Source organism: Mustela nivalis (genome assembly GCF_964662115.1).
Source record: "Mustela nivalis genome assembly, chromosome: 10".
NCBI lineage: Eukaryota > Metazoa > Chordata > Mammalia > Carnivora > Mustelidae > Mustela > Mustela nivalis.
The window spans coordinates 490,355-502,631 of record NC_139029.1 but is presented as its reverse complement, the minus strand read 5'-3'; the positions used below and the strand labels follow the sequence as shown (position 1 = coordinate 502,631).

The 12,277-nt window shown below is 56.0% G+C and overlaps 1 protein-coding gene across 2 annotated transcripts in view; it reads left to right on the top strand.

The window, feature by feature from the left end:
- Positions 1-12,277, top strand: part of CFAP74 (cilia and flagella associated protein 74) — a 75,764-nt gene that overhangs the window by 22,344 nt on the left and 41,143 nt on the right. For both annotated transcript variants that reach the window (XM_082686240.1, XM_082686239.1), the window contains exons 5-9: positions 1,138-1,222; positions 6,884-6,965; positions 7,052-7,192; positions 8,846-8,944; positions 10,568-10,675. In XM_082686240.1, coding sequence (XP_082542366.1) covers positions 1,138-1,222; positions 6,884-6,965; positions 7,052-7,192; positions 8,846-8,944; positions 10,568-10,675 — 515 coding nt within the window. The remainder of the gene's footprint in view (positions 1-1,137; positions 1,223-6,883; positions 6,966-7,051; positions 7,193-8,845; positions 8,945-10,567; positions 10,676-12,277) is intronic.

Here is a 12,277-nt window from a genome sequence, read left to right as displayed (position 1 = left end):
TCCGCGGACCTGGGCGCAGTGCGGGCCGCTGGGTCGGGCCGGGCCGGGCCGGGCGGACGCGCGCGCGGGACTTGCGTGGGGCCGCGTCTCCGGCGGTCCCGGGCGCGCCTGCAGGAGCGGTTCTGGGCCCCGTGGGACGCCCGTGTCGCCGCGGTTGGGACTCGGGGTTTGGGGCATCGTGTCGGCGCCGTGTCGCGGTGGTTTTCCTTCCCGCTCGCCCCGCGACTACCGCGGCCCGGCCTCGCCGGCCCTTCCCGCACCTTCCCCGCGGCGTCTGTCCTGAGCCTTCTGTGCCCTCGGCCGGGGGCGGGACGGCAGCTCCGGGCTCGGGGCCCTTTGCAGAGCCTGAGCTCGGCGCCGCCAGTGCTGCTTCCGAGGCTCCGGCTCAGGCATTTTCTTAATGTCTTTCTAGAGGAGAAATTGTTAATTCTTTTTTTTTTTTTAAGATTTTATTTATTTACTTGAGAGAGAGACAGTGAGAGAGAGCATGAGCGAGGAGAAGGTCGGAGGGAGAAGCAGACTCCCCATGGAGCTGGGAGCCCGATGCGGGACTCGATCCCGGGACTCCGGGACCATGACCTGAGCCGAAGGCAGTCGTCCACCAACTGAGCCACCCAGGCGCCCCGAGAAATTGTTAATTCTTTTTTTTTTTTTTAAGATTTTATTTATTTACTTGAGAGAGAGACAGTGAGAGAGAACATGAGCGAGGAGAAGGTCGGAGGGAGAAGCAGACCCCCCGCGGAGCTGGGAGCCCGATGCGGGACTCGATCCCGGGACTCCAGGATCATGACCTGAGCCGAAGGCAGTCGTCCACCAACTGAGCCACCCAGGCGCCCCGAGAAATTGTTAATTCTTTTTTTTTTTTTTTAAGATTTTATTTATTTATTTGACAGAGAGAAATCACAAGTAGATGGAGAGGCAGGCAGAGAGAGAGAGAGAGGGAAGCAGGCTCTCCGCTGAGCAGAGAGCCCGATGCGGGACTCGATCCCAGGACTCTGAGATCATGACCTGAGCCGAAGGCAGCGGCTTAACCCACTGAGCCACCCAGGCGCCCGAGAAATTGTTAATTCTTATGAAACCCAGTATTTATGGCTTTTTAAAACTTATTCCTCTGTAACTGTGATAATTTGTTTGTAGCTAAAATTTCTGCTTCCCGAGATGGAAGAAGACGCCCGCCCGGCCCCGCCGACGCCGCTTCGGGACGGCCTCGCGCCCGCGGAAGGTGGGAAGATCCCCCCGGCGGCAGCTGCTTCAGCAACAGCCGAGTCGCGTGATGGGCTTCGTCTCCCTCAATTCCTCGTCTCCGGACAGAGCGCAGCTCTTCAGCTTACGTGTTTTTCCTCAAAGAGGGAGCTTACATGTTCCTGTCTAGAGTTGAAAGAAAGATACACTATGGCTGAGAATCTTGAAAGGAGCAAACATGGTTTTCCCGCTCTCACATCTCTGTTGAGAACCAGATGCCGTTTTTTATCCCAGTCCTTTGAATATGACCTATTTTTGTTTTCTTTCCCTGAAAGCTGTTAGAGTTTTAAAAATCACTGATAATCTCACATTTTTCTAAGACTTGCTTTGATTTGGGTTACCGCTAGGCCTCAGGCAGGACAGTCCTACCCGGACTAATTTCCTCCGTCCCCCATCAACCCCCGCGTGGCTCCTTTCTCAGTACTGAAGAGAGATGTCATGAGGGATGCTGATGTGAGGTGAGGTTATGTGACATATTGTGAGGTGAGGCGAGGTGAGGTGATATGAGGTATGGTGAGGTGAGGTGAGATGATCAAGTGAGATGTGTTGAGGTGTGATGTGGTGAGGTGAGGTGAGGTGTGGTGAGCTAGAATGAGATAAAGTGAGGTGAGTTATGGCATTGTGAGGTGTGGTAAAGTAAGGAGTGATGAAGAAGCCGGACTGATGTGAGGTGTGGTGAGGTTAGTGAGGCGAAGTGAGATAATGAGGTGCAGTGTGGCATGGTATGGTGATACGAACTGAGGTGAGATGTGGTCTGGTGAGGTGAGGGGGGTTGAGGTGAGGTGACCTGTGGTGTTGTGAGGGCTAGTGATGTTTGGTGAGGTGAAGTGAGGTGTGGTGATGTGAGGTTTGGTGAGGTGAGATGAAGTGTGGAGTGCAGTATGGTGACATGAGGTGAGGTGAGGTGAGATTTGGTCAGGTGAGGTGAAATGTGGAGTGCAATATGGTGATGTGAGGTGAGGTGAGGTTGAGGTGTGGTGAGTTGAGGTGAGATAAGATGTGGTAAAGTGAGGTATAGTGTGGTGTGGTTCATGGTATTGTGAGGTATGCTGAGGTGAGGTATGGTGAGGTGTGGTAAAGTGAGGTTTGGTGAGGTGAGGTGTAGTAAGATGAAGTAGAGTATGGTGAGGTGAGGTCAGGTCAGATGTGAGTGTGGGGCGTGGTGTGGTGTACTGAGGAGAGGGGAGGTGTGTGGTGACGTATGGTGAGCTGAGGGTGAGGTGTGGTAAGATGAATTGAGGTGACTAAGGTGAGGTGAGTTGTGGTGTGGTGATGTGAAGTAAGGTGGTGATGTGAGGTGACACTTGGTGAGATGAGGTGTGGTGAGGCAGGCTGTGGTGTGGTTTGTGGTGTTGTGAGATGAGGTGTAGTGAGTTGAGGTGAAATGAGGGGAGTCGAGGTGTGATGAGCTGTAGTGAGATGAGGCCCGGTGCGGTGAGGTATAATGTGATGTGAGGTGAGGTAAGATGGGGTGAAATACAGTGAGATGATGTCACGTGAGGTGAGGTGTGGTGTGGTAAGGTGAGGTAAGATGAGGTGTGGAATGGTGTGGTATGGTGAGTTGAGGTGAGGTGAGGTGTGGTGTGATGGGGTGTGGTTTGTGGTATTGTAAGGTTTGGTGAGGTGAGGCAAATAAAGTGTGGTGAGTAGAGGCAAGGTGTGGTGCAAGTAAAGTGATATGAGGTGAGATGAGGTGAGGTGTGGTAAGGTGAGGCATGATGAGGCCAAGTGAAGTGAAGCATGGTGAGGTGAGGTGAGATGAGATGAGATGAGTTGAGGAAAGTCGATGTGAGGTGAGTAGAAGTGAGGTGAGATGAGGTGAGGTATGGTGAGGTGAAGTGAGGTATGGTGATGTGAGGTTTGGTGAGGTGAGGTGTGGTGTGGTGTGAGATGAGATGTTATAGGGTGAGATGAGATGTGAGGTGAGATGAGATGAGATGAAATGAGGTAAGGTGAGTTGAGGTGAGATGATATGAGATGAGGTGAGGTGAAATTAGGTGAGGTATGGTGAGGTAAGGTGTGGTGCGATAAGGTATGGTAAGATGCACTAGGGTGAAGTGAACTGATGTGAGGTATGGTGAGGTGAGATAAGGTGAGTTGTGTGAAAAGGTGAGGTAAGTTGAGGTAAGATTAGGTGAGGTGTGGTGAGGTGAAATGAAGTTAGGTGAGGTGAGGTGAGGTGTGAAGTGAGGTGAGTTAAGATGAGGTATGGTGAGATTAGATGAGGTGTGGTGTGGTGAGGTGAGATGAAGTGAGGTGTGGTGAGGTGAGATGAGGTGAGGTGTGGAGTCGTGTGGTATGGTGATAGGAAATGAGGTGAGGATGCTGTCATGTGTAGTTTCTGGTGAGGTAAGGTGTGGTCAGGTGGGTGAAGTGAGAGGTGGTGTGATATAGTGAGATGAGGTGAGGTGAGGCATGGTGTTGTGTGGCATGCTTTGCAGTGTTGTAGGATGTGGTGAGGTGAAGTAAAGTATGGTGAGGTGAGGTGAGGCAAGGTGAAATGTGGTGAGGTAAGATGAGGTGAGGTGAGGTGAGATGAGGTAGGTGAGGTATAGTGAGATGAAGTGAGTTGCGATGTGGTGAGGTGAGGTGTGGTGTGGTGATATGAGGTAAGGTGTGTTGAGGTGAGATTAGGTGAGGTATGGTGAGGTGAGGTGAAGTTGGGTGAGGTGAAGTGTGGGAGATGAGTTGAATTGTGGTAATGTGAACTGAGGCATGGTGAGATGAGGTGAGGTATGGTGATATGAGGTGTGGTGAGCAGAGGTAAGATGAGATAAGATTAGGTGAGGTATGGTGAGGTTAGTTATGGTGAGATGTGGTAGGGTGAAGTGAGCTGATGAGAGGTATGTGAAGTATGGTGAGGTGAGGTCTGGTGAGAAGAGGTGAGTTGTGGTGTGGTGAGATGAGGTAAGGTGCGGTGAGATTAGCTGAAGTAAACTGAAGAGAGATTAGGTGAGGTGAAGTGTGGTAAGATGAGGTGAGATGTGGGGATGTGAAGTGAGGTGTGGTAACATGAGGTGATGCTTGGTGAGGTGAGGTGTGGTGAGGCAGGGTGTGTTGAGGTGAGGTATGGTGTGGTGTGGTTTGTGGTGTTGTGAGGTGTAGTGAGTTGAGGTGAAATGAGGGGAGTTGAGTTGTGGTGAGGTATTGTCAGGTGAGGTGTGGTGTGGTGAGGTGAGGTAAGATGAGGTGTGGAGTGCTGTGGTATGGTGAGTTGAGGTGAGGTGAGGTATGGTATGATGTGGTGTGGTTTGTGGTATTGTCAGGTTTGGTGAGATGTGGTGAGGCAAGGTAAGTGAAGTGTGGTGGGTAGAAGCAAGATGTGGTGTATAGTAAGTGATGAGGTGAGATGAGGTGAGGTGTGGTAAGGCAAGGCATGGTGAGGCAAGGTGAACTGAGACATGGTGAGGTGAGATGGGATGATATCAGGTGGAGTGAGATGAGGAGAGTTGATGTGAGGTGAGTGGAAGTGAGCTGAGCTGAGGTGAGGTGAGGTATGGTGAGGTGAAGTGAGGTGAGGGGCAGTGATGTGAGGTTTGGTGAGGTGAGGTGAGGTGTGGTGTGGGTATGAGGTGAGGTGTGTTGTGTGAGATGAGGTATGGTAAGGTGAGGTATGGTGAGGTAATATGTGTTCTGGTAAGGTGAGTTGTGATGCAGTGAGGTAGGATGAGGTGTGCTGAGTGAAGTGAAGTGATATGAGGTATGGTGAGGTAAGGTAAGGTGAGGTAAGGCATGGGAAAATGAGATGAGTTGTGTGGTAAGGTGAGGTAAGATGTGGAGAGGTGAGGTTTGGTGAGGTGAGGCAAGGTGAATTGAGGTGTGGTGGCATGAGGTGAGGTGTGATGTGAGGTGTGGTGAGCGGAGGTAAGATGAGATGAGATTAGGTGAGGTATGGTGAGATAAGGTATGGTGAAATGTGGTAGAGTGAAGTGAGCTGATGTGAGGTATATGAAGTATGGTGAGGTGAGGTGTGGTGAGATCAACTGAAGTAAACTGAGGTGAGATAAGGTGACATACGGTGAGATGAGGGGAGGTGTGGTGATGTGAGATTTGGTGAGATGAGGTGAGCTGTCATGTGGAGTGTGGTATGGTGATATTAGATAAGATGAGACGTGGTGTGGTGTGGTTTGTGGTGGTGTGGGTTTGGTCAGATGAGGTGTGGTGAGATGAGATGAGGTGAGTTGTATGGTGAGGTGAGGTGAGGTGTGGTGAGGTGAGGTGAGGTGTGGTGAGGTGAGGTTTGGTGAGGTCAGATGAGGTCAGGTGAGGTGTGGAGTGATGTGGTATGGTAATTGAGGTGAGGATAGGAATGGTGTGGTATGGTTTGTGGTGTGGTGAGGTTTAGTCAGGTACGTTGTGGTAAGGTGAGGTATGATGAGGTGAGGTGGTGAGATAAAGTAGTTGTGATATAGTGAGGTGAAGTAAATCATGGTGATTGAGGTGAGGTGTGGTTAAATGAACTGAGGTGAGTTGAGGTGAGATTAGGTGAGATAAGGAAAAGAGGAGGTGCGGTACAGCAATGTGAGGTGAGGTGTGTTGAGGTGAGGTGTGTTGAGGTGAGATTGGATAAGGTGAAGTGAAGTAAGGTGAAGAATGGTGACGTAAGATGAGGTGAGGTGAGATGAGATGAAGTATGTAGAGGTGGGTGATATGAGGTAACTTGAGTTGAAATTACTGAGGTATGGTGAGGTAAGGTAAGTGAGTTGAGGTGAGGTGTAGTGAGATGAGGCGAGGTGTGGTACAGTGAGGTGAGGAATTTAGGTGAGGTATGGTGTTGTGAGGTTAAGTGAGGTATACTGAGATGTGGTAGGATGAAGTGAGTTGTTGTGAAGTATGGTACGGTGAGATGAGGTGAGTTGTGTATTGTGGTGAGGTGAGGTAAAGCGTGTTGATGTGAGGTGACGTGAAGTGGTATTAGGTGAGGTATAGTGATATCAGGTAAGGTATGGTGAGATGAGGTGAGGTGAGGTGAGTTGAGAGAGAAGGTGAGGTTTGGTGAAGTGAGGTAAGGTGTGGTGAGGTAAGGTATGGTGAGGGAAGATGAGGTGAGGTGAGTTAAGATGAGATTAGGTGAGGTATAGTGAGGTAAGATGAGGTGAGATGAAATTAGGTGAGGTGACAATATTTCTTAAACTTTTCTGTCAGAGAATCCCTTTACATTTTTAAAAATTCTTGAAGACCTGAAGAGCTTTCATGTTGATTATATCTTTTAATATTTACCATATTAAATATTAAAGCTAAAAATTTTTTGTATTAATTCACTTAAATTAGCAAAACTGAACCTGTTACATGTAACAGAAACCATCCGGCCTGTCAGAAGACGGATTCTCACACGCGCATCTGTGTTAGCCCGAGTGATACTATGTATCCCGGGACCTTCCAGAAAACTCCGCTGCACACTTACGCAATGAGAATGAAGGCGCAAACGATGCGTTAGCGTTGTTAGGAAAATGGTTTTTGATTTTGCAGACACTCTGCAGCGGCCTGTGGCGCTCGCACCGGGGCTCCCTGGGCCGCACTCCGAGAGCCATTGCTCTGAGACACCGGCCGCTTCTGGGCCCGCCGGGTCTGCGTCGACCCAGGGCTTCGGACCTGCCTGACTTCCTCTGCTCTTTGTTTTTTCTCGTGCCTCGGGTTCTAGAACGAGACAAACGCGAGGCCCCGGAGTTCGCCGTCGAATTTCCTCCTCCGGATGCGGGGAAGGGAGCCGGCGCGCGGCGCGGGTAAGAGCCCGGGCTGGGGCTCGCGGGCGGCCGCGGCGGGAAGGTGGGCTGCGCTGCGGGGCCAGTCGGCGCCTTTCCGGGTTCAGCCCCGAGCAGGGGCCCGAGGCCGGCGCCGGGGAGACGAGGGCGGCCGCCCCAGACGGAGCGCGGGCCTGCCGGCTGCGGAGGACCCTGAGCCGCCTGGAGGAGCTGCGCCGGGAGAAGGAGCTTTGCGTCCAGAGAACCAGGTGAGGGACGCCCGGCGGCTCCTCAGGGGAGGGCGGGACGTCGGGGTCCTAGGATCCCCCGCTGGCCCAGGGACCCGCCCACCGCCTGCTCCCCGGCCACCGGCTGGGTGCTGGGTGCTGGGTGCTCAGCGGGAGGCCGCCTCTTCCTCTCCCTCTGACCCTCCTCCCGCCCCGCCCCCTTATTCTCTCTCTCTCTCTCTCTCTCTCTCTCTCTCTCAAATAAATTTAAAAAGAAAAGAAAACCAAAAAAAAAGAAAAGAAAACCAAGTGGGGAGGGCGGAGCTGGGGCGGGAACAACGGGGGGGGGCGTGGTGATGGGCGGGGAGAGCGGTGATGGGCGGGGCCATGGGAGAAAGTGGTGGTGGGTGGGGCAGGGTGGCCCCGGGCTCTGGGAGTTGTGGGTGGAGCTACTGAGGGAGGTGGGGAGAGCTGGGGTTGGGGGCGTGGCGAGCGGTGGGGTCGTGGCGAGTGGTGGGGGCGGGGCGAGCAGTGGGGGCGGGGCGAGCAGTGGGGCGGGGCGAGCAGTGGGGGCGGGGCGAGCAGTGGGGGCGGAGCAACCCTCGTTCCAGGAGGCGTCGGCCCAGCCCTCTGACCCCGCGGACCCCACGAGGCCCCGCAGCTGGCCCCTGGCCGTCCTTGATGGAAGACTTCCTCCTGCCTCCTGGGCGGTGGCGGCCAGCTGCAGAGGCTGCCCTCTCTCTTCCCGCCGGGCCTCGGCCGGGCCGGTGCCTGCCTGCGTGGGGCTTGCCCTCCGGTGGACGGCGCCGCCCCTGCAGACCCCTGCCGCTCCGCAGGCCCCTCCCGCTTCCGCGTGCTCCCGGGGTGTCTGTGCAGAAAAGTTCGAACCCGCGGAAAGGTTGGAAACTTTGGGGCATGGGTGTAGCTGTCGCTCGTGCACCGCGGATCGCCTTCTCCGGTCCCGTCTTCCTCCGTTCATGTGATTTCTTTTTGCTCAGCTACTGGCCAGCAAACTGCGGGAATTGCAATACTTTACTCCCAAATACTAAAAACACAGAAATATCCTGTGCAGAACCTCCGCTTGGTTGCTTCCCCTAAGGAGACGGAGTCCTCGCCACACCGCGCGCCCGTCCTGTGCAGCTCCTGCACGTCCCCGGACGTGGTTTGGAGCTGCTTGGGTTGTGCTAACCCCAGGAACTAGAATTTTGAGTTGGGTTTAGTCCGGGCCCACACACTGGCTGGTGGTCCTGATGGGTCTGTGAGTTCTGGATCACCGAGGAAGGGCTACCGCTGCGGGCCCTGTGCACAGCCCCCAGGGCTCTCCCCTGTGCCCTTGACATGCCTGAGCTCATTCCTTTCTCATTTGAGAATTCTCATTCTCATTTGGGCTGACGTCACCCAGGTGGTTTTCAGAAACCAGATGTCCAGCACCATGATCATGCAACCGGATTGTGGGAGAGAAATCCCTGGAAAGATGATGTGACCTCGCTGTCCCCTGGCCCGTTGGCCTGAGTGTGGGGGACAGATGACCGTGTCCCCAGCCTCGGCAGGGGGAGCTGGAGGGAAAGGCCCCACTCTGCCCTGAACCCCACTGTCGTTTTCTGAAGATGGGGGACAGTCAGAGGCACCAGGGGAGAGCTTGCGGAGAGAGCGCACTCCGGACAGCCATTCATCCAGATTCTGGCTTGCTTCCAGAGGAGAGCTGCGTGCTTGCCGTCGGAGGATGGAGCTCATCACCCAACAGCAGGCGAGCGTGGCGGCTGAGATGGCTGCAGAAAGAGAGGCCAAAAACACGTAGGTCGTCTGCTGGGGTGCTGAGGGGGGCAGGCGGTCGGGGCTCAACCTAGTCCCACGCCAGCCAGGATCTGTGCTAACACCTGCGGCCTGCAGGTGCTCGAGGAAGCCGACTAGCTGCCCTCCTGTGTGGGAAACAGACACAACCCAAAATGGAAACAAAGAAACTAGTGATCACGAGGACAAGAAAGCTGGTGGCCGTGAGGTCAGGAAGGGTGACTACTTTGAGACAGGTGGCCAGGGAGCCCTCCTGAGAAGTTACCTCCAGGCTAGGACCTGAGTGACAAAAACAACTTGCCTGCTTGGACCAGGAAAGAACATTCTGGGGGGTGGGGATGTGCGAAGCCCCAGGAGCGCCCAACAGAGGGGCCACTCGGTGGTGATGGTGCAGGGGTACCAGCAGGCTTCAGGGAAGAAACGTCAGGATGGCTTTGCCTTGAACACCCAGCCAGGTGGTGCCTCTACCGAAACTAGGGGGCAGGGCAGGCAAGGGGGTCCGTGGCTGCTGCACAGACACACTGGCTTGGAGCTCCGCACGCACACGGGGCTGGCGTCTGCAGGTGCACCCAGTGCCCCTGGGAGCCAGATGGTTTCTTCAGCCCTGTAATTTCATAGCAGGCCTCGGAGAGACTTGGGGACACTAGTGACCTGCCCAGGGTCACCCTGCTAAGAAGGGATGCCGTGGGGCTTTGGTCCCGGCGCTCTGAGCTGGAGCCTGAGGGCAGCTGCTCCACTTGCTGCCGGGAGAGGGAAGAGCGCCCACCACAGGGGCCAGCGCCAGGCCCCACTGGCCCCAGGAGGGCTGATGGGGCTCCTGGCCACTAGGTGCTGGGGTTCCAGGGGCCACAGGACAGACAGGGCCAGGAGCCCGCCAGTGCTTGGAGCAGCAGCTTTGGGAAGCCTGCAGCCCAGCCCCCGCAGGGAGAGACAGGCTCTTCTGTAGGATTTTTAAAGCCTCCTGATTCTGTGGACACAGCAGGCCAGGTGTCCAGAAACGATGCCTGGACCGACCAGCAGCTCACAACCCCTCCCCAGCCGTCCGCGTCTAGGGTCCTGATTGTGGTATCCACACAGCCAGGTCCTGTGGTCAGCGTCATCCTAGGCTCTTCCCGAAAGGCAGCCCCACTGGCTACCCGGTTTATCACAGTGTCCCTGTCATTATGTCAGAACACACCAGGGGTTAGGACGACTGGGTGGTGCGCCGGGCCGGCCCCAGCTCCAGCATGCAAGCGGGGAATGACGTGAGGGGACGCAGAGTGGGCTTAGAGGCGAGAGTCTCGCACTGGCTTTTTGGCCACCCAGCACAGTCCTGGGGCAGGGGCGCCGGGCCCTTCCAGGACCTGAGTGGCCTGCAGTTCGGACAGGCTGGAGCCAGGGGAGCCGGCCCCTGGCGCTGGGGGAGAGGGGGCCGTGGCACGACCCGGTCAGGTTGTCTGGCAAGTTCTGTGACTGGCCAAGCAGCCAGCAGTGGGCACAGGATGTCCACCCGGTCCCCGCTGGTGGGTTTAGACAGGTTTCTCTCAGGAAGATGAAAAGGTGACCCTGGTGGGTGTGGCTGCAGGGGGTCTCGCGGCCAGGCCGCCGCCCCCACCCCGCTCCCTTGCCCCCTGCCCTGTGTCTCAGCAGTGCAGCCCTGGGCCGCCTCCAGGCGGTGTCCGGACGCCTCTGCAGGGAGCTGGACACTGAGCGAGTCCTGCAGGCACAGATCAGGGAGCTGCTGCGGAAGCACGAGTGAGTGTGGCGCGGGTTGGGGGTGCACGTGGGAGCCTCGAGCTTGACCTCTGACTGCCCTGAACCTGGAAGGAGCTTGTTTAGTCACTGAAAGACAAGACTTCCCGTTTTTTGAAATGCTTCCCACTTTCTCCATGTTTGTTTACATTAGGAGACCTGTGAAATCTGCTTTTCCTTCCCCCTTTCCTGCCCTGTGCTAACAGAGCTGCCAGCACCGTTTTACACAAGTGTTTCAGGGGTGCCCCGGGCCGCTCAGTTAGCGAAGCGTCCGGCGGCTCCGGCGCCGTGGGCTCGGGTGGTGATCTCCGGGCTGAGAGGGAGCCCCAGGCTCTGCACTCAGCGGGGGTCCGCCTGACGTGCCCCCTCCTTCTCCCCCCACCCCCCCACTCACACTCTCTTTCTTTCTGTTAAAAAACATTTTTTTAAGTATTTCACAACCTTTGTGAAGGCTCCGCCAGAAGAGAGTGTTGCGTTGTCCTCAGTGTTTGCAGACCAGATCGCAAAGATCAGCTTCGCCTCTAGCTCCTTGAAGCAAGAAAGGGATCTAGGAGGGGTCAGAGCTCTCTTGTCCCTCGTGCCCTGCTCCGCCTGCATAGGGGCCCCCTCCTCCGAGTGCTGGCCAGGTGGCCTCTGGGAAACACACAGGAAGGCACAGAGAGGACCAGGACAGGGCGTCGGCCACAGGCCACACCTCTGCTGGAAGAACCATTGCGGCCCCCAGCAAGTCTCGGGGCTGGGGACCAGTCTGGAACCCCTCCCTCCTGGAAGCTCAGCGCAGTCCCGCCGATCCCCGGCTCCTATGGGATGAGCACAGCCCCCTTCCCATAATCTAGAGAGAGGAGGGAAGGAGAGAAAGGTGGCCTGGATGGTGGATCCTTCTGTGAGCAAGCCAGAGAGGATGAAGGCGTTACGTGGTCCTTGCTTGACAGTTGGGCCCAAGGCCAGGGCTCACCAACCAGGACCCAGCTGGGCAGTCATCTTCACCAGAGCCACAAAAAAGCTGTGGTCCTGCCTTGTCAGATTCCCAGATCCATCTGCGCTCCTGTGCATAGCGGGGACCCAGTGCGTCCACAGTTGAGCACGACAAGCATTCTCTCAGCCTTCCTAGAGGGTCGGGAAGCCAGGAGCAGTGTGGCTGAGTGGTTCTGACTGCCAGGAGCAGTGTGGCCGAGTGGTTCTGACTCAAGGTCTCCCCTAAGGATGGCAGCCAAGGCAGTGGCATCTGAAGGCTCGCCCGGCTGCGTGGGGTCAACTTCCAGGCCCACTTAGCTCTCCCCAACAGAGGCCTCCCCCTAGGGCTTCTCGGAACAGGACACTGAGCCCCCAGGTGAGCGATGTGGAGGGGGAGGGGAAGTAGCAAGCCCAAAGCCCCGGGGTCATCTCAGAAGTGACATGCTGTCCCTGCTGCAACATTTGGATCCACAGAGGCGAGGTGGGGGCAGGGCATAGGGTGTGCATATGGGACGCAGGGTCACAGGCCGTCACCTTGGGAACCAGCCACCTCGTGTTGAGTCTCAAGTTGGCGTCCAGACGTTGGCAGAACCAGCTGCCGAGCCCACAGGCGCCCGGCGCGTGGGGAACTGAGCCTTCTCCTCACCTGGG